Below are 27454 nucleotides of genomic sequence, written 5' to 3'. Positions count from 1 at the left end.
AATGAATGAGTGGACAAAACCAATAATTTAAAAAGAGTTAAATTAAAACGCTTTTTTTGTCATAACAAAAGAATAAAGCTTTTGATTGCTGTAATAAGGTTGTACGCCTGTGTAAAAGGTAAAACTCTAATGAGTCCTACTCATTATAGTTTATCCTTGTTTTGTTTTTTGTCTGGTTCAAATTTAATCTAATCTCCTTTAAGCCGGTGTGATATGCACTCCAAGACAGTAGGGGTCAGTACTGTACCGGAAGTCAAATCTGCATTCACAAAGCAGCGCTCCTTTTACGTTTACGCTTTTTTTTGGCGTAGAAGGTATCTCGTCGCGTTTTCAGAATCGCTCGATTTTGCGTAAGTGGTATCTGAGAATTCCTCTGAGCTGCGTTAATCGTGTGGATACCGTCGTGCGCTGGTTCAGCTCGTTGCGACGCTGAAGCGGAAAAAAGCACGATACGGTCGCACACGAGTTGGGAGATATGCTGTAGAAGCTTTTATTGACTGGTCAGAAGCTGTTTTAACACAACTGCAATTGGTGCGAAAGTATCGAGGTTTGTAGTCTTTAATTAGCTTTTTTTTTGTTACTTAACATGCAGCCGTTAGCCACTGTCCAAGCGTTAGCATCAAGCTAGCATTTAACTTGTAACATGTTGGGCCTGCGGTTAGTTATCTAAATACTGACATCGATTTGCAGCAAAGTGAATGTTTAGTCGTTTTTAGTTTACAAACATTAAATTGAGACAAATTTGTAAGCTATTACCTGGTGATGTTGCCGTTTTATTTCTGGTTGTATAGATGGTTTGTATGTGCGCCGCCGGATGAAGCCGTGTTGAGCTAACCAAGTTAGCAAGGTCCGCAAAAAGGAAGCTACTGTTTATCTTTTCAGCTTGATGCTAAACAAAGTGATGCCTTGAAAATAAATTCATAGTGTAATGTAATTTAGCATTCTATTGTCTTTGAACTAACGCCTGGAGTTTCGACTTTTAATTTAGTTATGAGTATTAGAATGGAGCCATTTTAATTAATGGAGGAAAATGCAGACACAAAGACTGCTGTAAAACGACTAAAATAAACAGGTGTTTGGATTTACTTATGTCCTTGATTTATTTCAATTTAGGGGCGTTGGTAAAATTTGCAAAAGCTGTGTGTCAGTACAAACTACTCTACTTGAAAGAGTATTTAAAAAACTTTCAATTAATTACATAATATGTGCAATTGAATAAGGTATTTCGAGCCTTTCAAAACTAAAATTCTGTGATAATTTATGCCCCCAAGTTAATTTAAAATTCGCTACAACTCTGCAAAAATACTTAATTTCAAGAACCTAGCAAGAAACGATCAAGTGCCCTGAAAGGCAACACCAAGTACATTCATCAATAATTTAATAGAGTTCAGCTTATTTGATGATTTAATTTGTGTTAAATAATCAAAACCCAGTCGTGATATGTGATTTTGCCTTTTAACCTTTTGTTTTGATCAGTGAGGCACCATGGCAGCTGCCTTTCCCTACAGAGGAGTCCCTCCAGGGATGCCAACAGGTGTGCCTCCAGGAGTACCTCCGGTTGTCCCTCCTGGTGTTCCACCAGGCGTACCCCCTGTTGTTCCCCCTCCAGCGCCTATTCCAGATTACATGTCTGAGGAAAAACTCCAGGAAAAAGGTGGGTTGTTTTTTTCCCCCTGGAAAATATTAGATCAAATCTAGACTGGTTTCACTTTGAGCATTTGTAAAATAATTATTAAAATGTTTGATAATTAATGGTGTCTCCAGCAAGGAAATGGCAGCAGCTGCAGGCCAAACGTTATGCGGAGAAAAGGAAGTTTGGCTTTGTGGATGCCCAGAAGGAAGATATGCCTCCTGAGCACGTCCGCAAGATCATAAGGGACCATGGAGACATGACCAATAGAAAGTTTCGCCATGACAAAAGAGTCTACCTAGGGTAAGACCAAATATTACTCTTGTATTGTTGCAGAGTTTTTCTGAAAGTTTTTTAACGTACTGAAGTTGCAATTTAAAACGACACTGAGGTTTTTCCCTTCTTATGCTGATTGATAATTTGGAGTTCAGCTTCTCTGGATCTGATTGTGTTTGTTTGTTCTTGTGCAGCGCTTTGAAGTACATGCCTCACGCAGTGCTGAAGCTTCTGGAAAACATGCCGATGCCCTGGGAGCAGATCAGAGATGTCCCTGTGCTCTATCATATCACCGGAGCCATTTCCTTTGTGAATGAAATCCCTTGGGTCATAGAGCCTGTCTACATTGCCCAGTGGGGGTGAGAGATTTGGACATCCATGTTCTCATTTTGTGCCCTTTTTGTTAAATTGTTTACCTGAAAGATGTGTGCATGTCTTGTTTTTTTTTCTTTATATATATATATATATATATATATATATATATATATATATATATATATATATATATATATATATATATATATATATATATATATATATGTACATACACACAGTTCAGACCAAAAGTTTGGACACACCTTCTCATTGAATTCAATGAGAAAGTGTGTCCAAACTTTTGGTCTGTACTGTATATTAAACATCGTGTTATTCCCCACAAAATGTCAGCACCATGTGGATCATGATGCGTCGTGAGAAGCGTGACCGACGGCACTTCAAGAGGATGCGCTTTCCGCCGTTTGATGATGAAGAGCCACCGCTGGACTACGCAGACAACATCCTGGATGTGGAACCTCTGGAGGCCATTCAGATGGAGCTCGATACTGAGGAAGATTCTTCAGTTGTGGAGTGGTTCTATGAGCACCAGCCCCTCAAAGATAATCCCAAGTGAGTCTTCGTTTGTTAAAATTTTAAATTCAGCTGCAGCTTGACGTAAAATCTTAAAACATTTTGACGTTTATCTTTCAGGTTTGTGAATGGCACCACCTACCGTCGCTGGCAGTTCACGCTCCCCATGATGTCGACACTGTATCGCCTGGCCAATCAGCTTCTAACAGATTTAGTGGACTTTAATTACTTTTATCTGTTTGACCTGAAGGCCTTCTTCACTTCAAAAGCTTTGAACATGGCCATCCCAGGAGGACCAAAGTTTGAGCCACTTGTCAGAGACATTAATCTTCAGTAAGTAGCTTCTACTAAGCCCACACTGTACGTTTTGCTGGACTGTGAGCCTGAAATTTCTAATCGCGTGTTTGATCAGAAACATTTCAGTGAAGTTGTTTGCTTCATCTGTAGCCAGAGATGGAAATTACAATTTCCTTTCAACAGCCCATGTTGGAAGAAAAAAGAGTTTCACAGACAACTCAAACATTTACAGCATTTGTCTTTGTTGCAGAAAAGCAAAGCATTCAAGGCATTTTGTAGTTCATAGAGTATGAAGTAAAGATTTTTTTTCCCCCTGTCAAATGTATGTATTTGTTTACAGCTATTGAGAGAAGCCACAGATAAACACTCTTAAGATTTTCTCAATAGGTAAAATTCAAGTTTTTTTTGTCACCAAGGCCGTAGATTGGAGCTTTAGACTGAGTTTATGTGTGAATTAAGTCAACTTCAGCATTGTGGTGCTTCATGGTTTATAGAACATGCAACCCAACCAGGTGAAATGTTCAAATAATTCAGAATCAGAAAAAGAATGAGATGTAAAATGTACGGATGCCCTCACCACTCATTTTTAGCTGTTTGTTTGCTCTGCAGGGATGAAGACTGGAACGAGTTCAACGACATCAACAAAATCATCATCCGGCAGCCCATCAGGACCGAGTACAAGATTGCTTTCCCCTACTTGTACAATAACCTGCCGCACCATGTGCACCTTACCTGGTGAGAACTAAACAATAATTTGTTTAAACAAAGGCATGTTTGACTGCATTCCTCTCTTCTGTTGAAACATACATTTTGCTACGATTTATGTATTGTGCTAGTTAGGTTCTAATATCTGTTTTTCTGCAGGTACCACACACCCAATGTGGTATTTATCAAGACTGAGGACCCAGATCTTCCAGCGTTCTACTTTGATCCGTTGATCAACCCCATTTCTCACAGACATTCGGTCAAGGTTTGTGGTTTATCGTCTTCGTTCTGCTCTGCATGATAAATAAATCAGCGTTTTATTAAAAGGTCCTCTTACAAAGGCGCACTTGCATTGGCCTGCTTGCATGTGCGTAAGAACAAGGGGAATAGTAACATGAATGGTGACTATTTATCTTATTCCTGTCTGCAGCTGCAGAGTACTCCTCGTCATTCAGATATTCCTTCTTATTATAATTTCTCCCTTTTCTCTTGAGTTTTTTTTTTTCTTTAAAAGTCAGAAACTGTCATAACAAATTTCTTAATTCCTATACTCCCTCAGAGCCAAGAGCCTCTCCCTGATGATGATGAGGAGTTTGAGCTTCCAGAGTTCGTGGAGCCGTTCCTTAAAGAGACGCCGCTCTACACTGACAACACAGCCAATGGCATCGCTCTCCTTTGGGCCCCCAGACCTTTCAACCTGCGTTCTGGCCGCACAAGGCGCGCCATCGATATCCCCCTGGTCAAAAACTGGTGCGCTAACAACCATTGTGATTTAAAGAAGAAAATTTTTTTTTGATTCAGCTCATATAATATATTTTTTGAGAAACTTGAAACTAGTGTGAATTATTTTTCAGGTATCGAGAGCATTGCCCTGCAGGACAACCGGTGAAAGTACGTGTGTCGTACCAGAAACTGCTGAAGTACTACGTACTCAACGCTCTCAAACACCGACCCCCCAAGGCTCAGAAGAAGAGGTCACCATCAGTTGCCATCACTTTGATTTCCTGTTAATTTTTCATCTCAATTTGAAGCAATGTAATTACCATTTGTTATTTTGTTTAAAGGTTTTGCCTCTGCTGCTTTTCAGGTACCTGTTCCGCTCCTTTAAGGCAACAAAGTTCTTCCAGTCCACCAAGCTGGACTGGGTGGAGGTGGGGCTGCAGGTCTGCAGGCAGGGTTACAACATGCTCAATCTGCTCATTCATCGTAAGAACCTCAACTATCTGCATCTGGACTACAACTTCAACCTGAAGCCGGTCAAGACGCTCACCACAAAGGTGCAGTTTCCTGCACAGATCCATCTATCAGTGTTTTATGAAATGCTTGGAGCGTAGCGAGATCTGGTGGAGTTTGTTGAATTCTACAGTATTTTGTGTAAACTGTCGTACATGTTTCTACCCTATAGGAGAGAAAGAAGTCCAGGTTTGGCAACGCCTTCCATCTGTGCAGAGAGGTGCTACGTCTGAGCAAGCTGGTGGTGGACAGCCATGTGCAGTACAGACTGGGAAATGTTGATGCCTTTCAGGTGTGTTTTAAAGGTTTCCTTATTCGTTCTGGATTAATTGGAAGTTTAAACTATAAACTGGATTATTCACTTTTCTAGATGCACATTTTCAGCCACAGTGAACATCTGAACTTTTTGCATTGTTGCAGTTTAATTACTTGAGATACCAAAAGAAAGTACTTGCGTTTTGGACTGGACTTTCTCTGCTATCTTGCAACTAGAATTCTAATTTGACACATTATTAGAAAATTGTAGCAGCTTTCAAATGTAAAATTTTGGCATGTTCCGATACGAGAAACCAGCGCCTAAGGCTTGTTTGATTTTGTCTTTTTAGTTGTTTGATGGTGATCTTATACTTGATTTTGTGTCTATGTTTGGTAGCTGGCTGACGGTCTGCAGTACATCTTTGCACACGTGGGACAGCTGACGGGCATGTACCGCTACAAGTACAAGCTGATGAGACAAATCCGCATGTGCAAAGACCTGAAGCATCTCGTATACTACCGCTTTAACACTGTGAGTAAACGTACCATGTAGTTCCAGTGTTACTGAACACAAGGTGATTTTAATATCAAGAATATCAACTATGGAGATTCTTTATACTCTAATTTGTCTAATTCATGTGTGATCAGGGTCCTGTGGGCAAAGGGCCAGGCTGTGGCTTCTGGTCTGCTGGCTGGAGAGTGTGGCTCTTCTTCATGCGGGGGATCACTCCGCTGCTGGAGAGGTGGCTCGGGAACCTGCTGGCCAGGCAGTTCGAAGGTCAGGCATCCTTTTAATTTTTGATTGCTGTTGTGCACACATTCAGATTTTATAGATGAGGAAATGTGTGAGCAACACCAAAATACTGTTAAATTTCTTCAACAGGACGCCATTCCAAGGGCGTGGCCAAGACTGTGACCAAACAGCGCGTGGAGTCTCACTTTGACCTGGAGCTGCGTGCTGCAGTGATGCACGACATCCTGGATATGATGCCTGAAGGCATCAAACAGAACAAGGCCAGAACCATCCTGCAGCACCTCAGTGAGTCCTGGAGGTGCTGGAAGGCCAACATCCCATGGAAGGTCAGTGTTTCATAGACATGGCTGGGTTGCAAGAGATACAAGAGTTTAAAAAAAATAAACAATATCTGCTGTTGCTGATTTCAGTGTGTTTCTGATAGTATTCAAGAACTATAATATACCAGAATTAAAATGTTGGATTTGAAAATGCTGGCAAATTATTCAACCTGATTAAATCGTACAGATCCAGTGTTAGTTTAAAATGTCTACTCTAACCAAGTTTTATAACAGGTTGGAACGTCAATATGATAAACGGCATATCTTTGTGTGACTCCAATCAGCCTTATTAGTATGTCATTAAAGTTTCTGTCTTGTAGCCTGAATGAATGAACTGCCCTCATGCGATAACTTATTTGACTTAATTTTAAACACCTTACTGATGCTTAAAAAACTGAGTCATTTTTTACTGAGTAAAGGTATCCACACTAAAATTCCAACTGGCCGTATAGGACGATGTTGCGTTTGCAAGTGAGGAAAAAGATTGGATTTTTGAGTTTCAGGTGAATCCAGGTAAAAATGATCCGACCCAATCATCTCCACATTTCTCACTCCTCATTATCCAAATTGAATTTGTCATTTGAGAAACTGTTACTTCAAAAAATAATTGGTAAAATCTGACAGTATGTTGACTAATATGAACTTTTATGTTCCATATTACTCCTAAAAATCTGCATCATGTTAAGAACCTTGTGATTATTTTGAGTACATAAACACATTTTTATGTATTACAACAATGAATAAAATAGGTAATTTTCCCCCAAACTGTTAGGTGCCTGGTCTCCCGACTCCCATTGAGAACATGATCCTGCGATACGTGAAGGCCAAAGCCGACTGGTGGACCAACACGGCTCACTACAACAGAGAGCGAATTCGCCGCGGAGCCACTGTGGATAAAACGGTGTGCAAGAAGAACCTGGGCCGGCTGACCCGTCTGTACCTGAAGGCTGAGCAAGAGAGACAGCACAACTATCTGAAGGTAACCTCCTCATTTAAACTCTCTCAGCACCGAGGAACTTTGTTTCTTCTCCTGTTTGTACTCACTCATTGGGTAAATGAGTTTATGACAGACTCCTCAGTTAGAAAACAAGACAGATAACTTATTTTGAAGTCCTCTTACAAAGGCGCACTTGCATTGGTCAGCTTGCCTGTGCGTAAGAACTGGAGGAATATGAAAATGAATGGTGGATTTTATATCGCTGGCCACATGAGCGATTTACTTCTTCACGGTTCATATATTCAAAAGATATTTACAACCTTGTGCATTGATTAATAGCAGATATCCAAAAATAATTCAGTGAAAGTTGTGTTTTCACTAAAATGGATCTTGATTTGTGTATTTTGTTTCTCCAGGACGGACCTTACATCACTGCAGAAGAGGCTGTGGCCATTTACACAACCACTGTGCACTGGCTGGAGAGTCGGCGCTTCTCTCCCATACCTTTCCCCCCACTTTCCTACAAACACGACACCAAGCTGCTGATCCTGGCTCTGGAGAGGCTCAAAGAGGCATACAGGTAATTTCATTTCATGACGATCATCAATTATATTTAATTGTGTTTTCTGCCTCAGCGTTTAATATTTTTTCCATGTATGTTTTTGTGTCTGTTAGTGTGAAATCTCGTCTGAATCAGAGTCAGAGGGAGGAGCTGGGGCTGATAGAGCAGGCCTACGACAACCCGCATGAGGCGCTTTCCAGGATCAAACGTCACCTGCTCACACAGAGAGCTTTCAAAGAGGTCAGCACAAAGAAATGTGGAGACAGTTTAGAGATGTATGTTCTTTAAGGCAGGGAGCTTCAAGCTCAAAATGTTACAGAATTTATTACAGTCAGTGTGTGAAGGGTAAGAAAAAACTAATAGTTTCCTGTAAAATAGTTTTGAAGTCAATCTTGATATCTTTCTAGACCAAAACTTAAATGTAATTTGGAAAAAGTTTTGTTACTATTTGTGATTTCTTTTGTCAGACTTTGAGTTTTTCCTTTTTGTGCAGGTTGGTATCGAGTTCATGGACTTGTACAGCCACCTCGTGCCTGTGTACGATGTGGAGCCCTTGGAGAAGATCACAGATGCTTACCTGGACCAGTACCTGTGGTATGAGGCAGACAAGAGGCGACTTTTCCCTCCCTGGATCAAACCAGCTGACACTGAACCTCCACCGCTTCTGGTCTACAAGTGGTGCCAAGGTGATGTTCACATCAGGCTTTCAGAACATCAGAGCCCCGGAGTCTTAAATCATTTTTTCAATGTAGATAAATAATTTAAACAATTTAAATATTCACACTTTATTCCATGCTTCATTAGATGAAGAAATTCTTTAAAAAAAGACCTTTTTAAAAATATTTTCACCTAACATTGTTATACCAGGTCAGGATTATTTAGCTAGTAAAACATTACAGTAAGACATTTTGATTTTAATGCAAGATAAACATATTCTGGATTTCTGAAAAAATATTTGTCTTTGAACTGTGCTTATGTAAGTTTGTTCAACTACCAAAAGAACAAGATTTTATTTTATTTTTTACCAAACTGCATAATCCATCTTCAGCTTTGTGCTATTTTGTGATTTCCAGAACATAAAGCTACATAAGTTTTCTGCTGAAATGTTGTAAAAATGGCTAGAAAAATTAAAACATTTGTATATGTAAAAATAGTCAAAAGTTTTGATTTTAAAATGTGTAGAACCCTGTAATTGTTTATAAATATTTATTTAACGAGCTTTAATAACGTGTCTTGTTGCTCCTCAGGCATCAACAACTTGCAGGACGTGTGGGAAACAGCTGAGGGCGAGTGCAACGTGATGCTGGAGTCTCGCTACGAGAAAATGTACGAGAAGATCGATCTGACTTTGCTCAACAGGCTGCTGCGTCTTATCGTTGACCACAACATTGCTGATTACATGACGGCCAAGAACAACGTGGTGATAAACTACAAGGTAACCCTGTTCACTGATTCTTTTAGGACATGGTTGCCAATTAGGTACTGGAAGACAAGTTAAATGCTTTTATCTCTTCTGTAGGACATGAACCACACCAACTCTTACGGCATCATCAGGGGACTCCAGTTTGCCTCGTTCATTGTTCAGTACTATGGTCTTGTGATGGACCTGCTGGTGCTCGGTTTGCACCGTGCCAGCGAGATGGCCGGCCCACCCCAGATGCCCAACGACTTCCTGAGTTTCCAGGACACCACCACCGAATCAGCCCATCCCATCAGGCTGTACTGTCGTTACATCGACCGCATTCACATCTTCTTCAGGTAGGAACATATCAACACGGGACAGTTGTATTCAGGTTATATTGTTTTGCTTTACTTGAAATCTGTAGGAGTTTTTAAATTGTATAAACGTTTTTTATTCTGCAGATTTTCTGCTGATGAGGCCAGAGACCTGATTCAGCGGTACCTGACGGAGCACCCGGACCCCAACAACGAGAACATCGTGGGATACAACAACAAGAAGTGCTGGCCTCGTGATGCCCGCATGAGACTGATGAAGCACGACGTTAACCTGTAAGTCAGTCGGACATTTGTGAAAATAGATTTGTTTCACGAGACGGCAGTAAAGTTGAAGCCTCTTGTTGATGTCCTCAGCGGGCGAGCAGTTTTCTGGGACATCAAGAACCGCCTGCCGAGGTCTGTGACCACAGTCCAGTGGGAGAACAGCTTTGTGTCGGTCTACAGCAAAGACAACCCCAACCTGTTATTCAACATGTGTGGCTTCGAGTGCCGCATCCTTCCAAAGTGCCGCACCAGCTATGAGGAGTTCACTCACAAAGATGGCGTCTGGAACCTGCAGAATGAGGTGGGGAAGAAGTCAGAAGCTCAACAGTCCTGGATTTTCTCTTTCCAATGTTTCTGAAGGTGTCTTGTTGTGTTTTTTGATGTAGGTCACTAAAGAAAGGACGGCCCAGTGTTTCCTGCGTGTGGATGATGAATCCATGCAGCGCTTCCACAACAGAGTGCGTCAGATTCTCATGGCTTCTGGATCCACCACTTTCACCAAGGTTAGTCTTTGTAGTCACAAGCTACTGTGGTAACTGACAGTCCACTGAAAGGGAGGAATCATCTGAGTATATATGGTTTATGCGTTCAGATTGTGAACAAATGGAACACGGCTCTGATCGGCCTGATGACCTACTTCCGTGAGGCTGTGGTCAACACACAGGAGCTGCTGGACCTTCTAGTGAAATGCGAGAACAAGATCCAGACCCGTATCAAGATCGGGCTGAACTCTAAAATGCCTAGCCGTTTCCCTCCGGTTGTCTTCTACACTCCTAAAGAGCTGGGTGGTCTTGGCATGTTGTCCATGGGTCACGTTCTCATCCCACAGTCAGACCTGCGGTACGGACATCATCTCTAGCAGGTTGCTCGCTATTCCTGAACAGCTGACTCATTTGGTTGTGTCTTTGGTTGCCAGGTGGTCTAAGCAGACAGACGTGGGGATCACCCACTTCAGGTCTGGAATGAGTCATGAAGAAGATCAGCTCATTCCTAACTTGTACCGCTACATTCAGCCATGGGAGAGCGAGTTCATCGACTCCCAGAGAGTCTGGGCTGAGTACGCCCTCAAGAGACAGGAGGCCATTGCCCAAAACAGGTAAAATCTTGACTGACAAGATCATTTGTCTGAACCAGATTTTCTTTAGTACAGATCTTACTATGCCTTAACAAAGTATATAAACAAGATGCCCTTACGTGTCAGTTTAGTCAAATTGAAATCTTGGAAAACGTTGACCCATTTTCAGATGATCAGTTGTTTAGTGTTCAGTGAAATTTCACTGTATTTCGCTGTATTTCTGGAAATATTCCAGAACCTGGAATATTCTGGAACCTTTCTGCTTTGTTTCTTGGTCTTTATGATGCTGCCTGTTCTGAGAGGCTTCTGTGAATTTTGCTTAAATCAATTATGCTACAATGTTAATTTTTTGGCTCCAGGCGTCTCACTCTGGAGGATTTGGAGGACTCGTGGGACAGAGGAATACCTCGAATCAACACACTTTTCCAGAAGGACAGACACACTCTGGCCTATGACAAAGGCTGGAGAGTCAGGACCGACTTCAAACAGTATCAGGTACAATAGAGTTGATCAGGAAACTAGAAATATTAACTTATGTCAAGTGTTTTAAAAAAAAGAAAGAAAGCTTCTCCAACATGTTATCTCTCTCCTGAGTTCAGGTGCTGAAGCAGAATCCCTTCTGGTGGACCCACCAGAGGCACGACGGTAAGCTGTGGAACCTGAACAACTACCGCACAGACATGATCCAGGCTCTAGGAGGCGTGGAGGGCATCCTGGAGCACACACTCTTCAAAGGCACTTACTTCCCCACCTGGGAGGGTCTCTTCTGGTATGTTCACTTTACCACTAAGAGTGGTTATGGGTTATTTGATCGACCACTGAAATAGAAGCTAATTAGAACAGTTTCTTTACTATTTGTAGCTTGTCCATTGCTTTGATTCTTTGATCTTGCATTGTGGCTCGTTGTTACTACATTATAGTTTTATAAACGGTTAATCTTTGCTTTAGGGAAAAGGCTAGCGGCTTTGAAGAGTCGATGAAATGGAAGAAGCTGACGAACGCCCAGAGGTCTGGTCTGAACCAAATCCCGAATCGTCGCTTCACTCTGTGGTGGTCCCCCACCATCAACAGAGCCAACGTTAGTACAGTTATCTGATTCTAAATGAGCTCCTCTACTAGCTGTGAATGTCCTGCTCTAACTTTTGTTTTTCTGTCTCGTCTCCAGGTGTACGTGGGTTTCCAAGTACAGCTTGACTTGACAGGAATCTTTATGCACGGCAAGATCCCCACGCTGAAGATCTCCCTCATTCAGATCTTCAGGGCTCACTTGTGGCAGAAGATTCACGAGAGCATCGTCATGGATCTCTGTCAGGTGAGTTCCCAGCATTTAGGAGTGAAGGAGTCATATATCCACAAACGAAACAGCAGAACAAAAGTATCAATTGTAGGATATTTAATTAGTTATCCTTCTCTGGGTCTCAGGTTTTTGACCAGGAGCTTGATGCTCTGGAGATCGAAACTGTGCAGAAGGAGACCATCCATCCTAGGAAGTCCTACAAGATGAACTCGTCCTGTGCAGACATCCTCCTGTTTGCGTCTTACAAGTGGAACGTGTCCCGCCCGTCTCTGCTCGCTGACTCAAAGTAGGTCTTAAGGAGAAAACTCCATCTAAATGCGAATTGGAACCCTTTCCACGTGCAAGTAAACCTGACCTTTGACCTTCTTCTTCAGGGATGTGATGGACAGCACCACCACACAGAAGTACTGGATTGACATTCAGCTCAGATGGGGCGACTATGACTCTCACGACATTGAGCGCTATGCCAGAGCCAAGTTCCTGGACTACACCACAGACAACATGAGCATCTACCCCTCCCCCACTGGAGTGCTCATTGCCATTGACCTGGCTTACAACCTGCACAGGTGTCCATTGTTTGAGTCATTATTACTAAAAGTTTGCTTCAAAATCCATATCCATCCTGTGGCCTCCTTTAAAGATAGTGTTTGTTTTTAAGGCTGTATTTCAGGTTTCACACTGGTTTATCTTTATGAAATGTAGTGTTAGGATTATTCACTGACGATCCCATTTACCAGGAGATTATGGTCTGGTATTTGTGGTTCGCTACTATAATCATTTCTTAGACCTCACACTTTCTGGTATTGTTGGAAATGGTCAAGTTGTCCAATATGGCAACTAGTTTCAGTTGCCATACCATCAAGTAAATATTTACCCAGACTATTTTAGGAGGGTTACTGAATATTTTTCCATATTTTTTTCAGGCGAAGAACAGGTGTATCTAACCTTGCCTTTTATCTGCTTTTCATCCAGTGCCTATGGTAACTGGTTCCCTGGTAGCAAGCCTCTGATCCAGCAGGCCATGGCCAAGATCATGAAGGCCAACCCGGCTCTGTATGTGCTCAGAGAGCGCATCCGCAAGGGTCTGCAGCTGTACTCCTCAGAGCCCACTGAACCGTACCTGTCCTCTCAGAACTACGGAGAACTCTTCTCCAACCAGATCATCTGGTTTGTGGACGACACGAACGTGTACAGAGTCACCATCCACAAGGTCAGAATTGTTACGAAATAAATGTTGAAATTTAGATAAGTGGATTTTGAATCGTCACATTTATTATTTTAATTTCTGAACACAGACGTTTGAAGGAAACTTGACCACAAAGCCCATCAATGGAGCCATTTTCATCTTCAACCCCAGGACAGGCCAACTGTTCCTCAAGATCATCCACACATCTGTGTGGGCTGGACAGAAACGTCTGGGACAGGTGAAAACCTCTTACCTTTCATCTGTGGATTTTGTTCTGGTTTTAGAAATGAATTTGGTCTGGAGGTTTTATTTCAGTTTTAACTTTAAAACATTAAAAAGCAAAGAAATCATCTTGGATTCCTAGAACTTTGGTTAAGTTCTGTTTTCTGTTGTATCACAACCACAATTAAATGACAAAAAATTATGTTTTTTATCATTTAAAGGGGTGGCATGACACATAGGGCCATTTTATAGCCAATCAAGTTACCTTCAGTAGTTATGAAGATGCTGGATATATCAAAAATATTGTTTTTCTTTGCAGCTGGCCAAATGGAAAACTGCTGAAGAAGTTGCTGCCCTGATCCGCTCTCTCCCTGTGGAGGAACAGCCAAAACAGATCATTGTGACCAGGAAGGGCATGTTGGACCCTCTGGAGGCAAGACCTTCCTCTCTGACTTGTTCTTTAAGAATCATCTTCTATGGATGGAAATTGTGTTTTACAGCTCGCTGTCTCTGTTTAGGTCCACTTGCTCGACTTCCCCAACATCGTGATCAAGGGCTCAGAGTTACAGCTGCCCTTCCAGGCTTGTCTGAAGGTGGAAAAGTTTGGAGACCTGATCCTGAAGGCCACAGAGCCACAGATGGTGCTGTTCAACCTCTACGATGATTGGCTGAAGACCATCTCGTCTTACACTGTGAGTTCAGCCTCTTAGAATACATGCAAGACTTTTTTCTGTTTATTGACTTTACTTTGTATTGCAGACAGTTTTGATGTTTTAGAACAAACAGACTTTCTCTGTGTAAAAAGCTTGCCTGGTTCTCTGCTCCCTATCCAGGCGTTCTCCCGTCTCATCCTGATCCTAAGAGCGCTCCACGTCAACAACGACCGCGCCAAGGTGATCCTGAAACCTGATAAAACCACAATCACTGAGCCCCATCACATCTGGCCCACGCTCACGGATGAGGAGTGGATCAAGGTGGAAGTTCAACTTAAAGATCTCATTCTGGCCGATTATGGCAAAAAGAACAAGTAAGAGTTGTTCTGTTCACTTTATTCAGAATGTGGCTCAAGTTATTTTGTAACTCAGAATAAGCAGAGATTGTATTTTGTAGTTAAAGCTCGTTTTGTCTGTCTGCAGCGTGAACGTCGCCTCCCTGACTCAGTCTGAGATCCGTGACATCATCCTGGGTATGGAGATCTCAGCCCCGTCTCAGCAGCGTCAGCAGATCGCCGAGATCGAAAAACAGACCAAAGAGCAGTCGCAGCTCACCGCCACACAGACCCGCACCGTCAACAAACATGGCGATGAGATCATCACCTCCACCACCTCTAACTACGAGACGCAGACCTTCTCTTCCAAGACTGAGTGGAGAGTCAGGTGTGTGAAAACATTGGCTAGCAGTTTTAATGGGAAGGTGTTAGCTGGAGTCTTCCACAGTAGGCAACTGTAAGATGACGTTAATGTCTTTTTCTCATTTGATTTTAATTCTCAATCAGGGCCATATCTGCTGCCAACCTCCATCTCCGAACCAACCACATCTATGTGTCCTCTGATGACATCAAAGAGACGGGTTACACCTACATCCTGCCCAAGAACGTTCTCAAGAAGTTCATTTGCATTTCAGATCTGCGGGCTCAGGTACGACCCCCTGAACAACCCCGTAGTCAATTGCGTCTTGCTCCGCAATCTTATCGAGTCTTTGAATGAAAATTGTTATTGTTGCTTCAGATTGCAGGCTACCTGTATGGCACCAGCCCACCAGACAACCCCCAGGTGAAGGAGATCCGTTGTATCGTCATGGTACCTCAGTGGGGGACACACCAGACTGTCCACCTCCCCAACCAGCTGCCGTCTCATGAATATCTTAAAGTAACGACACTATATACATTTTGCTCTCTCAAATTTATATGCATATTATCTGTTCAGTTTAAAATGCATTATGTTTGATCAGGAAATGGAGCCTCTTGGCTGGATCCACACACAGCCGAACGAGTCCCCACAGCTGTCCCCACAGGACGTTACAACCCACGCTAAGGTCATGGCTGATAACCCGTCATGGGATGGAGAAAAGACCATCATAATCACTTGCAGGTAGGTTTCAATTCAGAGCAAAAAGAGAGCTTAAAACTATAGAAAAATATGTAATTAGATATGAAAATATAAAGGAACCCTGGTATAGATTGTAAAAAAGTGAAGAGTTTTCTGACTTGAAGGCTTTTGTATTTTGTTTCAGCTTCACGCCTGGTTCGTGTACACTCACAGCCTACAAGCTGACCCCCAGCGGCTATGAGTGGGGTCGCCAGAACACCGATAAAGGCAACAACCCGAAAGGTTACCTTCCATCCCACTATGAAAGAGTCCAAATGCTGCTCTCTGATCGCTTCCTGGGCTTTTTCATGGTTCCCGGCCAAGTCTCCTGGAACTACAACTTCATGGGTTGGTTTCCTTAGTTTCTTTTTAAAGTTCTTCATTCTTTTCATTTACTTTTTTTTTCCAGAACTGGTGCAATTAATGAATTTTGCCAATAGGTGTGCGCCACGATCCCAACATGAAGTACGACCTGCAGTTGTCCAACCCCAAAGAGTTCTACCATGAAGTTCATCGGCCTTCGCACTTCCTAAACTTCGCCTCGCTGCAGGAGGGCGAGATTTACAACGCTGACAGAGAGGACATGTTCGGCTGAGCGCCGCCTTCCTGCTCTTCAAATCTTTGTAGATAGATCTGCCAGAATCATGAAGAGCCAGTCCAGAGATGTTTCTGTAATATTTCTTCATAAGACACGCAATTGTGATATTTTGCTTTTTTTTTTTATGTGAAGACTTGAGGAGCGTTTAAGAATTAGTTTTGTTCATTATTTTCCATAACTGTTTTGTTCTTTTACAGTAAAACTCTTGGTAAGTCTTGGTTCTTGTGGCTTACTTGTATGTGAACTAGTATTTTTCAGGACGTAATATTTGGTGTAACTTTTGACATTATTTCAGAAGATTAAACACAACTTCCTCTTCTCCCTTTGTGAAATGAAATTGAAAGTTGCATTTTCATACTAGAAATACCCTGTTGACGTGTTTCAACTGTACATCCTATGATGTTAAATGCTGGGTTTAAATAAAAATCAGTTTTTATAGAAGTTGTTTGGATAATTTCCTTTTGGGGATTTCTCTGAAATGTACAAGAGCTGTGAGTAAAGAGGAAGTTCTGCATTTAGATTTACTCTGGCAGGGCTCCTGAACACTGCTTCCTTTATTAGGCTTATAAATTTGCCCATCGACAATTGCATTCAGAAGTCACCTAGTAAATAATTACAAATAAATGAACGCTGTAGTTTTCTTCTGTCTGTATGTAATATGTTAAAAGTTTGTAACATGAAAAAGTTTAAGGAGTATGGATAGTTTTGCACTGTTTAGTGTCCTGCCACGTTTTATAATTGCATGCATTTGCAGATGGTAATTGTGGTTTTAGCTGCAGAGAGGAAACCGCTAGGTGCTTCAGTCTTCAGGAACTGGCAGCGTGTCGGTGCTGCGCGTTGCTCTGGCGTTGCATTGGTCAGGAGAGGAGGAGGGTCCTGCAGCGGGTTTAGGACAGAGCGCCGCTCAGGACCCAGCCTTGTTCCACCGAAGCGCGTCTTGTCACGGCATTAAATAATTGAGAGCTGGGAACATGAGCGGGCATGTTGCTCGCCTGTGTTCAGCGCTTTAAAGTGCACACCAAAGCAGGCGAGGTTTGGAAGAATTTACTTTCACTGTTTCACTTTCACAAAGTGCAGACGAGTCTGCTTTAACCGGAGGGAGGGAGGGAGGGGGGCTGGAGTATGTGAAGCGAACTGCTGCCGCTGCTGGCCTCACACATCATGGACACGGACACAGAGAGCAGACTCCCGCAGGAGTCCTGCTGCTTTAACCGGACCTTTTCCGCCCTAACCGTGGATGATGTGTACGAAATAGCCAAGCTGGTCGGCGCCGAGGTGGAGAAGCTCATCGACGGCTACGGCAAAGAGAGCGTGGAGGGTCTGGTTCCGAAGATAGTGAAGGTGCTGGAGCTGCTGGAGAGCTTCGTCTCCGGTAACCAGTCGCTCTCTCTGAGGGAAGAGGAGCTGCTGAAGACGTTCGAGCAAATCCAGCTCCAGCAGAAGAGGCGCTGGGGGAAAGACGGCGAGGAGGGCTACGAGAAAAATGAAATCCGGGTGAGTTTTAAATGCAGCCACCATTTTGTATACATTTTTTTTTTTTTAACGAACTATGTATTTCTCTTAGGAGAACGTTCTAACCACGTAACAGCAACTCGCGCTGTAGCAAACGGCTCTGTCTGCTGTAAGCCAACGGTTTACATGGCTGACCGCCACAAAGTGCTGCTAAAACCTTCAACATGTCAACTTTTAAAGTGCAGTAAGCAACTTTATAGGTGATAAAGTGAAACTTGACTTTGGGTGTAACTACAAGACATATTTTTTTGCAACTGAAGTAGTTATTTCGTTTGCCATTTTTACAAATAACCCCATTTAAATCCCTCGTCGTCAAGACAACAAGATCAGTTACTTGGTGAACGTCTTGGTTGAGCATTTTAAATATTGACGAATCGTTGAAGACAAAAATGGATCTCATTAAATATAACACAGCTGGTTCACTAGGGCTTATTCAGTCACATAATATTGAGGAAAATATAATATTTTCTGTAACTTCCACAGTTAAGTAGGTATATATGGATGGATGGATATCTAATAATTATATTTAATAGTATCTCACTTATGTGATAATGTAATAATCAGAAAGCCATGATGAGATTATGTTCCCATTTTATATCCTAATTATAAATGTACTACTTTAAAGTAATCTTACTTCAGGTATTATTTAATAATAAACACCAAACTATCTCACATTAAGAGATAGCAATAAACTAGTAGTTATCAGATGATATTTTAAACTCTTTATAATATAGTCAGATCATAATTTTGAGATAAGTAACAGTGTTTGATTTGGGAAGTTGTCCAGGGTCGCATTAAAAAGTGATGAGTGCCAAATCATACAATTTCTTATCTGTTACCTGTCCACTTGATAAATTTTCTGTTACTTTTATGCATGTCCCATTTAGTAGATTATTGGGTTTCTGTAGGACCCAATAATCTACTAAGGACCCAATAATCTATTGGCCCCCACAAATCTCAAATAATTGTTTGCATTTTAATTTTAATTGGGAGAACTGCCACTGTATAAGTATTTCAGAATAATTCATAATCATAAAATAGAATTAGCTGCATCATAATTTTCAGATATTATCTGATGCTTTAGAAATATTTTATGATAGTAATTGTACCTCATAGCACATCGTGATTATAAGACTGAGATATGTACATCATATAATATGATATTGTGCCATGAATAAGAAATTGTCAGAAGTTTACCTAACTGAGAAAGCTAAATCTTAATTTAGTGAAGGTATTTTAATTTACTCTCTGAATTGTAATGATTGACAGAGTAGATGAAAAATGACAAACATTATCAAGTAAAAGGCGACACACTCACTGTGGCATATTATAAAAAAAAAAAGAACAACTGGTCCCGGTTCCAAAATTTTCATGAGTTTTTACTCTGCATGGTCAATTACGTCATAACATTAAATCCCGTTCTTCTGAGGTTATGATTTCCTCATCTTTCTCCTATTTCTGGAGCAGGAGCTGCAGCAGAAGGAGGAACAGTGGGAGAGGAGATGTGAGGAGCTGCAGGCCAGGTTGCAGCTGCTCCAGGATGATAGGAAGGAGCTGAAGAACAGGCTGGAGGGCACCTATGCTCAGGAAGGTGTGCTCTTTAAATACTTGTTGAACTTTTTATGGTCAACTTAGACAATTGTCTTGAGTTTTGCCGTTATGGTATAGTATGGATCCTAGTACTGTTGTTTACATTTTGATTTTACGTCTTACTTTGGGGTAGTTTCTTACACTATCAAACTTTTTGACATTTTACATGTAACAGAATACAAATTACAGACAGGATATGTTTGGATCTGTGGTGTCGTGAAACCATACAACGCATGTTCTGGATTATAGAGTGGACTACAATAGACTTTTTTATGGCATTTGCCTAAGCAAATTTTTGCTCTGCTCTGACAAAGTAATCCCCTCTCCAGGCCTTGTGGTTTCCCTGTTTTTGTCATTCTGGTGTATGTAAAAGCTTTATGGAAATGCAGGTACTCACTGCACACATGCAAAACAGTGGCTTAACTGTAAGGCGTTCATGGTAAACTCGAGAGATGTCCAACTGGTTAATAGTTCGCAACGCATGAACTATACTTTGTTTTTGTTAATTCTCCTGGTATGAGAAAAAACCTCTGCAAAAAATGTTTATTATGTCAACATAAAGAGGAGGCCCACACTGAAAGATGGGTATTATCCTGTGGAAAGCATGTTGTCTTCCTAGGTAGAGTTACGGAGAGAATTTTGCGAATGCCATAATAGTTTTGAAATCTAATAATTTATTTGAAACATTTTCAACACTACACTGGGGGACACCCTGCAGTATTTTACCAAATGACATTTCATAAGTTACTTTACACGTAGCGGTCAACAACAAGCTTCTGGCACATTTTTTGTTTGGATATTTGACCACTGCTAAGTAGAACTGGTAGAGCCTGTTTGATTTCTTGACAGAGGCAGAATTTGAAAGCGTAGTTCGCAAAAGTTCAGTACTGCTCTGTCTGAAATGATACAAAACTTGAATGATGGGATGTTCTAGAACACCCACGGCACAGTGCTCTTATGAACACAATAGTCATTGTAGTTTCACGTCAACATGAACTAAGACTTTGCCAATCAAGAAATATGCTTGGGTGTTTTAGAACCGGCTGTTTCAAACTGAAATTTGCTGCTATCCACACAAGCTAAAAGTCTTCTGGAGAAAAGCTTTATGGCCAAATGAGGCAAATTTCTACCCACAATGTTCCTGTTGGGACAAACTAAAGCTTCTAAATCTAACAACATTATGCAAGCAGTTAGACCTGGTAGTGGCGGCATCATGCTATTGGTTTGTTTTTGCTGACAATAAAAAATAGAGGACTAGTAAATTGGTCAATTTTACCTTAATATTAACAGCAGAAAACGTTGAGAGCAGGGCAATGATCACAACAGGTTTTAAAACATATAAAGCAGACTAACATTAAGCTAATGTGAGTGGCTCCAACCTTTGATCTGAATGGATTTTTCTTAAAAGTACCATCAGAAAACCAATTTTTAAAATGAGATCTGCCACATATATGTAAGCCTGTGTGTTTAATTACCTCTGTATAGATTTAATAAAATCCTCAATAAATGTAAAGTTATCCAAAATATTTTTGTCTAAAACTGAATAAAGGTGTGTCATCATAGCTCACCAAATAAATGATTAAAAAAATATATATTCATGCTTATGATGAATGCAATGAGCATCTTATCAGAACAGAAAAATAAATATCTATTATATTTTTACAAATGATCTTTAAACAAAATAAAAGACCAAATCTGTCTTGTATTCGCAATGAAAAATTCAAACATGTAAAATTAAACTTGGAGTTATGCTGACTCTTATGTTTTTTGTGGGAGGATATGAAAGTAGAACTTAATTTGAACTAGAGAAAGTAAAAGCTAATAGGCTTTGGTGTTTCATGAAGCTTAGTTCAAATATCAAGCTTTAAGTTTACCGGACTAAAATAGCCAAGTTTTTGATTTCATTTACCTCCGTTTCTTTTGTTTTTGACAAAACCCCAATCTCCCCATTTTCTATTCCCGTCCAACATGCAAGAACTACGGCACCCGGTGGGCAGCTCACCGGCCAGTCACAGACCTAAAACTAACCATCACACAGGTTTGGGTTTAGGACATGTACTTTATTTCTTCTCTTAGTGCAGCCACGTCATGTCTGAAGTCGGAGTCAGTTTATTTAAATATGGTGAAAAAACATGTCTTACTTGAATGGTACGAGTGTGCGGTATCTATCTCTCTGTGCTCAGGTTTAGACATCCGGCACAATGTTTTAGTTTGCACTCCATTCAGCAGTAAATAATAGGGAGTTATCTGTGGTATGTTTGTGTTAGCTTTGTGATGAAATGTTGGTGACACAGTAATCATGTTAGGCTGGAGGACTGGGAACTCCACTTTCAGAAAAATTCTCATGATTTCCCAGAGGTGCACTTTGGTGTTTGTTAATCAGATGTTTTTATGATATTATAACACAATTAGAGTTCTACGTATTTGTATGTGAAGCATCATTTCAAAGGCACACGTTTCACAGTTACCTCTTACCGCTGCGCTAAGCGGATTGCAGTACATTCAGTCTTTCATAATAGAACTTCAAGCAAAATGTTTTGTAATAATGGCAAAGAAATCTGATAACAGTGCCATTTTGTACCTATGCTTTCCTCCGCCTTTAAATACCATGTGTTTGTTATTCTTAGATCGTACTCAGAGGCAGGAACGGGAAGTGATGCTGAAGCTGAAAGGGGTGGTGGACAAGCAGAGAGATGAGCTGAGGGCGAAAGTCCAGGAGATCGCCACAGTCTCCAAAGAGGTGGAAGCGGTAAGGAAGCACAGAAACAGTCATGCTTGTACCATTGAACTGCTAAAACACTAAGAAAGATATCAGTGATAACACACAGATGATTCCCATAGAGTTATTATCTGAGAAGTGAGTTGGTTATACTGCAGGTGATCATCTTAAGGTCTAAAGTTCTCACTATGTAATTAGCTGCCATGATCAGTTTGGTACTACTAGTCAGAAATGTCCTGAAAAAGTGTCCTAAACTTAAAGCGATGAAGAAGATCACTTTAAAATACTACAAGAAGCTAAACATCAATTCAGAAATGTTTTATAAAGCACTCAGTAGCAACATGAATAAGGACTCTGGATGCGGGCAAGTTGGTGAACGGTTGGTAAAAGACTGAAGAGATTAATCTCATTGTTGCTGCTTGCAGATCTCAGGCAAGCCCAGGCGTTGTTTTTGCCCACACAGCTTCTGTGTGTGCGTGTGCGTGTGTGTGTGGGGGTGTGTGGGGGTGTGTAGGCGTGTGCAGTTTGGACTGATTGCTTGCATGCGTCTCTGTGTCTGCCAGGGCACGCACACCACATGATTTATACAACGGCCAAGTCTGGGTGTGTTTGTCAATGCTTAACTTGTTGCTCCCAATCAGTTGACATAAAGGATTAAAAAAACCCTTAAATATCAACTGATGTAGTTTAGTTCATGACGTTTTCACTTGATTTTGTCTCGGCATTGGTGTTTAAAATATTTGTCACTTAATGAGCAGGGTTTCCCCCAGTTCATTATGAGCCTAGTGGGACCCCAGGCTTTACTTGTGCCCCCACCAAGCATTGCTAAGCGTTGTTTGTTTATTTTATTTTATTTTTTAATTATTGCCTTTTTTAAAGATTTTATTGTTGGTGTCTAGGTATTAATCTTCCAGTCTTCCAATAACTCATAATAATCAAGTGATATTTTCAAATTTCCTGTAAACTTTTAAAACATTTTTAACTCAAAAACATGGCAGCTGGCTGGATGACTCCCCTAGTGCCATGAGCACCGGGTTTAGCACGTTTTCTGGGGGAAACCCTTATGAGTGGTTTATTGACAGTGTGTGGTTTTATTTGTTCACCATGTGCCTCAAGCACAAACATGACTGTTTTGGGGCTCTCTGTCTTTGTGTTCAGCAGTGGCATATTGATTGTACCTCTGTTTCTAAACCCTGAGACAAACAGTAAGTATCTGCCTCACTGCTCATGATGCCATTACAAGTGTGTGTGTGTGTGTGTGTGTGTGTGTGTGTGTTCGTGTGTGCGCAGCTCCAGGAGCAGTTGGACCGCTTCATGAAGATGAACGAAGAGTTACGGCACAAGCAGAACGTGCTGCAGACGCAGCTGAAGAGCATGGTGGAGAGGAAGGCCGACGTGGAGACGGACCTGAAGGAGAAAAACAAGGAGATAGAAAGGCTACACAGACAGCTGAACACAGCCAACGGAAACACACAGCTGAACAAAGCTGACGGAAACAGCTCTGTATGTGGTCTTGTTGCACTTAATACTCTTCTTATATATTTTATACATGCAAATGTGTTGTAAACAATTCTCTTTGTTTTAAATTGAAGCATCAAATTGAGGAAAACTGAATATTAGGGTGATCCAAAAATATATATTGTATAACCTAAACACGGTTGGGAGATTCAGCTTTCCTATGAAGCACAGAAGTAGCTGCTGTTTGTTCAAACCACAACCTTTCTGTTAACTTTAACTTTAGGCTTTGTGCTGACCACTCCATAATGCTAACCTTGCTAATCTGGAACCACATACTGGTGTGTTAAGGTCGTTGTCCTGTAAAAACACCCATTTCAAGGAAATTCGTCTTCGTCAAAAGCCAGCAATGTTTTTGCCCATTGCGTGAGCTCAATGTGCAAAAATAAATACACATGCCAAATCCAATCTGCACTGGCTGGATAAGTGTTAAATTTTGCCTTTCTCAAATGCAAGCATGTCAAGACGACGTTCATTTTGGAAAGAGAGGTTCTGAACTGTTGAGTTGAACAATCCAGGAGGGTTAACGGCACATTATTGACTCACTGTTTTCGTTCCTCAAAGTTTCATACAGTTCAGTTGCTCTTCATTAGAGGTTATTCGCTATTTGTTATTGCACATACTAATGAGTTTCTGTTCCCCCAGCTGCCCAGTCCAAGTCAAACAGCTAAAGAGTCGGCCGAAAAGCCAACCGTTGAGCAGAATGACTTTGATCAGCCGTGCTTCACAAAGAAGGAGGTGCGGGACATTCTGTTTGAGAGGAACGAGCTGAAAACCAACCTCTTCCTGGTGCAGGAGGAGCTCAACTACTATCAGAGGTGGGTTTTAAAGAGCTTCAGTTGAATACTAATGAGAAACATTTCAGATTCAGGTGCACTTTATTTTAGTTCTTAAGAGTTTCCTAATGTTTTTTTCTTTATCATCTTCTATTTGCAGGGAGATTTTGAATGAGGAGAGGTGTCCAGGCTTCCTTTTGGAAGCTGTCCGGTCGGCAATCAAAGAACGAAGGAAGCTGATAAAGGCGAAGATGCTGGGGATTCCACTGAGCAGCATCAGGTACCTCTTAGAGGCAAAATACATTCCTCATATTCAGAAATTCACCCACCAATGAAGTCTTGATGAAGAAACATATGAAATAGGTGAGCAATACAGCCATATGTTTTTTTTCAGTGATAAAGAAGAGACGAGTTCCCTGAATGGGCAGACAGAAGTGGACCACTCAGAAGTAGACGGGCCTAACAAACCAGCTGAGTCACGCATTCGGCATCTGTAAGTTCACACTGAAAGTAGAGCTGGTTGGCCAAGCATAGGTGTGGTTACAGCTTAAAGCCTGTAGGGGTCAGAGTTCTAGTCAAAATGTAACCTTTACATATAAAACAACTTGTATGTACTGCACACCATCCTGAACATGCCATCCCCGCTGCGAAAGAAGGCGTTGGCAACGTTATACTTTGAGGATGCTTTTCATCAACAGGGAAGCTGGTCAGTGTTGAATGGAGGAACTGAAAGAAAACTTGTTTGAAGCTGCAAAAGCTGTTGTGACTGGGGCGGAGGTTCACCTTGCAGTATAATAATGCTGACTTTAAACATAGACAGAGCTACAATGAAACGGTTTAGATCAAATACGCATAGTGGTGTATTAGATTAGCCAATGTAGTATCGATGGGTAGAGTTGAAAACTGCTGCTCATTTTTTTGTTAGTAAAAAAAAAAAGTCAGACACTTCAATTTCTGATCTGAGAGAGACGATCCCTCAAATAGTGGAAGCTGTATTTGCAGTGGAAGGGGGTTTATCAAAGGTTTGGCACATGGGGATGAATACTAATGCACTCTGCACTTTTCATATTTTTATTTGCACAACATTTGCAAACCAGATATCATGTTGCTTGCAATTGTACACTACTTTGTGTACAGTCGAGTGGTCTGTCACTCGAAATGCCAGTAAAATACATTTTAGCTTATGATATCAAAATGTGAAAAAGTTTGAGTGAATATCTTTTCACAAGACGCTTTATATATGTAACTTCGCAGCAGTAAGGATGCAAAAATAGAAGCATTATCAAATGAAGGTTAACAAAACCACAGAAACACAGCGGCCTGAGTTCCACTCCACTGCCTCTGACAGTGTACCGATGATCTGCCAATCCTTGTCTATATTTAGCTATAATCCCTGACCGCATGTCTGACCTGAGGCCTGTCTCTTCCACTGTGTCGGCCGCAGCTTCGGCTTTCTGACGCGCGCGGGCAGCAGCAGGAGCCCCACCCACATGAGCAACTCTGCCTCCAGCTGGGAGATCCTGGGAGAAACGGAGGCCAGCGAGGAGACAGAGCAGCAGCCGACTTCTTAATGCCGGTCGGAGAGGCAGCTGCGAGGTTTCTCTCCGTTTTCAGCCACTCCTCCCCCTCACTCTGAAGCTCGTAGCAGAGCATCTGTTGGTTCAGTGGAAGTTATTTTAACGCTCCTCGAGCTTGGGTAAAACAAAACAAAGTATCTTAGGAGGAGAAGACATAATAATATGTCAGTCATTTTAATAAACAAACCTGCTAACTCTCACTTTTCAGCTCTCTTTCAATCGTGACTTTAGCTCAATAAGAGCTTAAACATGGATTAAATGGTACAATGTAAACACAAGAGGGACATGTTTGAACTCTTAAACCTTTTCTTGTTCAGCAATTAGAACAATCAAGTGTATATATACATATGTACAAGAAACATTTAAATGCTTATAATTATGGAGAAATCTACCATAGTATATATTTTTATATTTATCTTCAAATATTTTTAGCTAAGACCAAAGACAGAAAGATCATTTCATTTTTCTCAGTTTTTTCACTGTTGGTAGATAAATGCCCACATGAATATTGGACATGTGCTAAAAAAAACAAACAAAAAAAACTATTTCTAATTTTACTGGTTTGCTCTTGAATTTGTGAATTGTTCAGTTGAAGAATTTACCTATATTGTATGATAGACGTTTGTCATAATAAGCACTTATCGGTTCTATAGGGTGGCATTTTATTTCAGGTGAATATATTTTTCCTTAACCTCTGTAGTAAATTCTTGGGTTTAATATTTTTCATGATTTTAGTTGTTTTTGTCCACAGGAAAGCTGGACCGTGATAACTTTTTGCCTCCGTATCATTTTATTTCCTCTTTCTTTCTGGTAGCTCTAGCATTTTTACCGCTTATGCCTTAACTTACTGTTTATTGTTTAAGATGTATTTTCCTGCTGCTAAGTCATTCATTATTTGAACAGAGCAACAGTATTGGCTGGTGTGTATTCGACATTTGGTGCCATGATTGGCTGTTATCCAAGCTTCTGGATAGTGGTTACTTCATTTTTATGCATGTTTTCAAACTCACCACTTCCAGCTAACATGCAGGGATGAAGTCACCACTTTTACTTTGTCTAGCCCCTCCTCTAAATGCACTACTCATGCAGGCCAGTGGCTTATGTCATTGAGGGACAAACAGTGAACACCCAAAGAGACTGTCTTTTGAAAACAAAGTTTGGAGTTTATTTTTGTAAGCATGTTTGTAACCGTTTGCAGACATAAAATAACTGGATGTTGCATATCTGTAAAGTCTGGATTTTCAATAAAAACATCACACGTGCTGAAAAGCTGAAATCCCCCCTCTGCTGCAGTTTTGTTCTTTTGTGAAGACTGTCATGTTGAGAGTGTTGGGTGAAATGTAGTGGTCAAGTGTTCTGACTTTCTCGACTTATAAGGAATGACGAAGGGCTTCCTCATCATCTCCAGGAAGACAATAGATTCTGGGAAAAAGGTGAACCCCACCATGTGTGCGTTCATACTTGTACGTGCTTCGTCAGTGTGC

At 41.2% G+C, this 27454-nt stretch overlaps 2 protein-coding genes across 2 annotated transcripts; both read left to right on the top strand.

Moving 5' to 3' along the window:
* The first annotated feature begins 373 nt into the window (after positions 1 to 373).
* prpf8 (pre-mRNA processing factor 8) lies at positions 374 to 16722 on the top strand. The gene is made up of 43 exons (XM_014469526.2): positions 374 to 547; positions 1477 to 1654; positions 1765 to 1933; positions 2101 to 2265; positions 2573 to 2791; positions 2873 to 3085; positions 3659 to 3784; positions 3914 to 4019; positions 4314 to 4504; positions 4609 to 4728; positions 4842 to 5031; positions 5160 to 5279; positions 5640 to 5774; positions 5891 to 6020; positions 6126 to 6322; positions 7089 to 7295; positions 7670 to 7833; positions 7929 to 8055; positions 8309 to 8501; positions 9063 to 9250; positions 9335 to 9573; positions 9679 to 9825; positions 9907 to 10117; positions 10203 to 10319; positions 10409 to 10656; positions 10733 to 10912; positions 11251 to 11386; positions 11491 to 11660; positions 11840 to 11969; positions 12057 to 12203; positions 12314 to 12474; positions 12563 to 12754; positions 13161 to 13398; positions 13484 to 13612; positions 13916 to 14029; positions 14115 to 14288; positions 14430 to 14623; positions 14733 to 14972; positions 15092 to 15233; positions 15324 to 15464; positions 15547 to 15686; positions 15829 to 16031; positions 16124 to 16722. The coding sequence occupies exons 2-43, from the start codon at positions 1486 to 1488 to the stop codon at positions 16276 to 16278; spliced, it is 7077 nt and encodes a 2358-aa protein (XP_014325012.1). The 5' UTR covers positions 374 to 547; positions 1477 to 1485; the 3' UTR covers positions 16279 to 16722.
* Positions 16723 to 17165: 443 nt separating this feature from the next.
* Positions 17166 to 27250, top strand: LOC102231506 (RILP-like protein 1). The gene is made up of 8 exons (XM_023351985.1): positions 17166 to 17775; positions 19261 to 19384; positions 22011 to 22132; positions 23393 to 23605; positions 24263 to 24435; positions 24554 to 24673; positions 24788 to 24886; positions 25838 to 27250. The coding sequence occupies exons 1-8, from the start codon at positions 17443 to 17445 to the stop codon at positions 25962 to 25964; spliced, it is 1311 nt and encodes a 436-aa protein (XP_023207753.1). The 5' UTR covers positions 17166 to 17442; the 3' UTR covers positions 25965 to 27250.
* The last annotated feature ends 204 nt before the right edge of the window (positions 27251 to 27454 follow it).

The sequence above is a fragment of the Xiphophorus maculatus genome, chromosome 18, assembly GCF_002775205.1.
Source record: "Xiphophorus maculatus strain JP 163 A chromosome 18, X_maculatus-5.0-male, whole genome shotgun sequence".
NCBI classification, from domain to species: Eukaryota; Metazoa; Chordata; class Actinopteri; order Cyprinodontiformes; family Poeciliidae; genus Xiphophorus; species Xiphophorus maculatus.
Note: the sequence above shows the minus strand (reverse complement) of the source record. Positions and strands in the feature narration are given on the sequence as shown.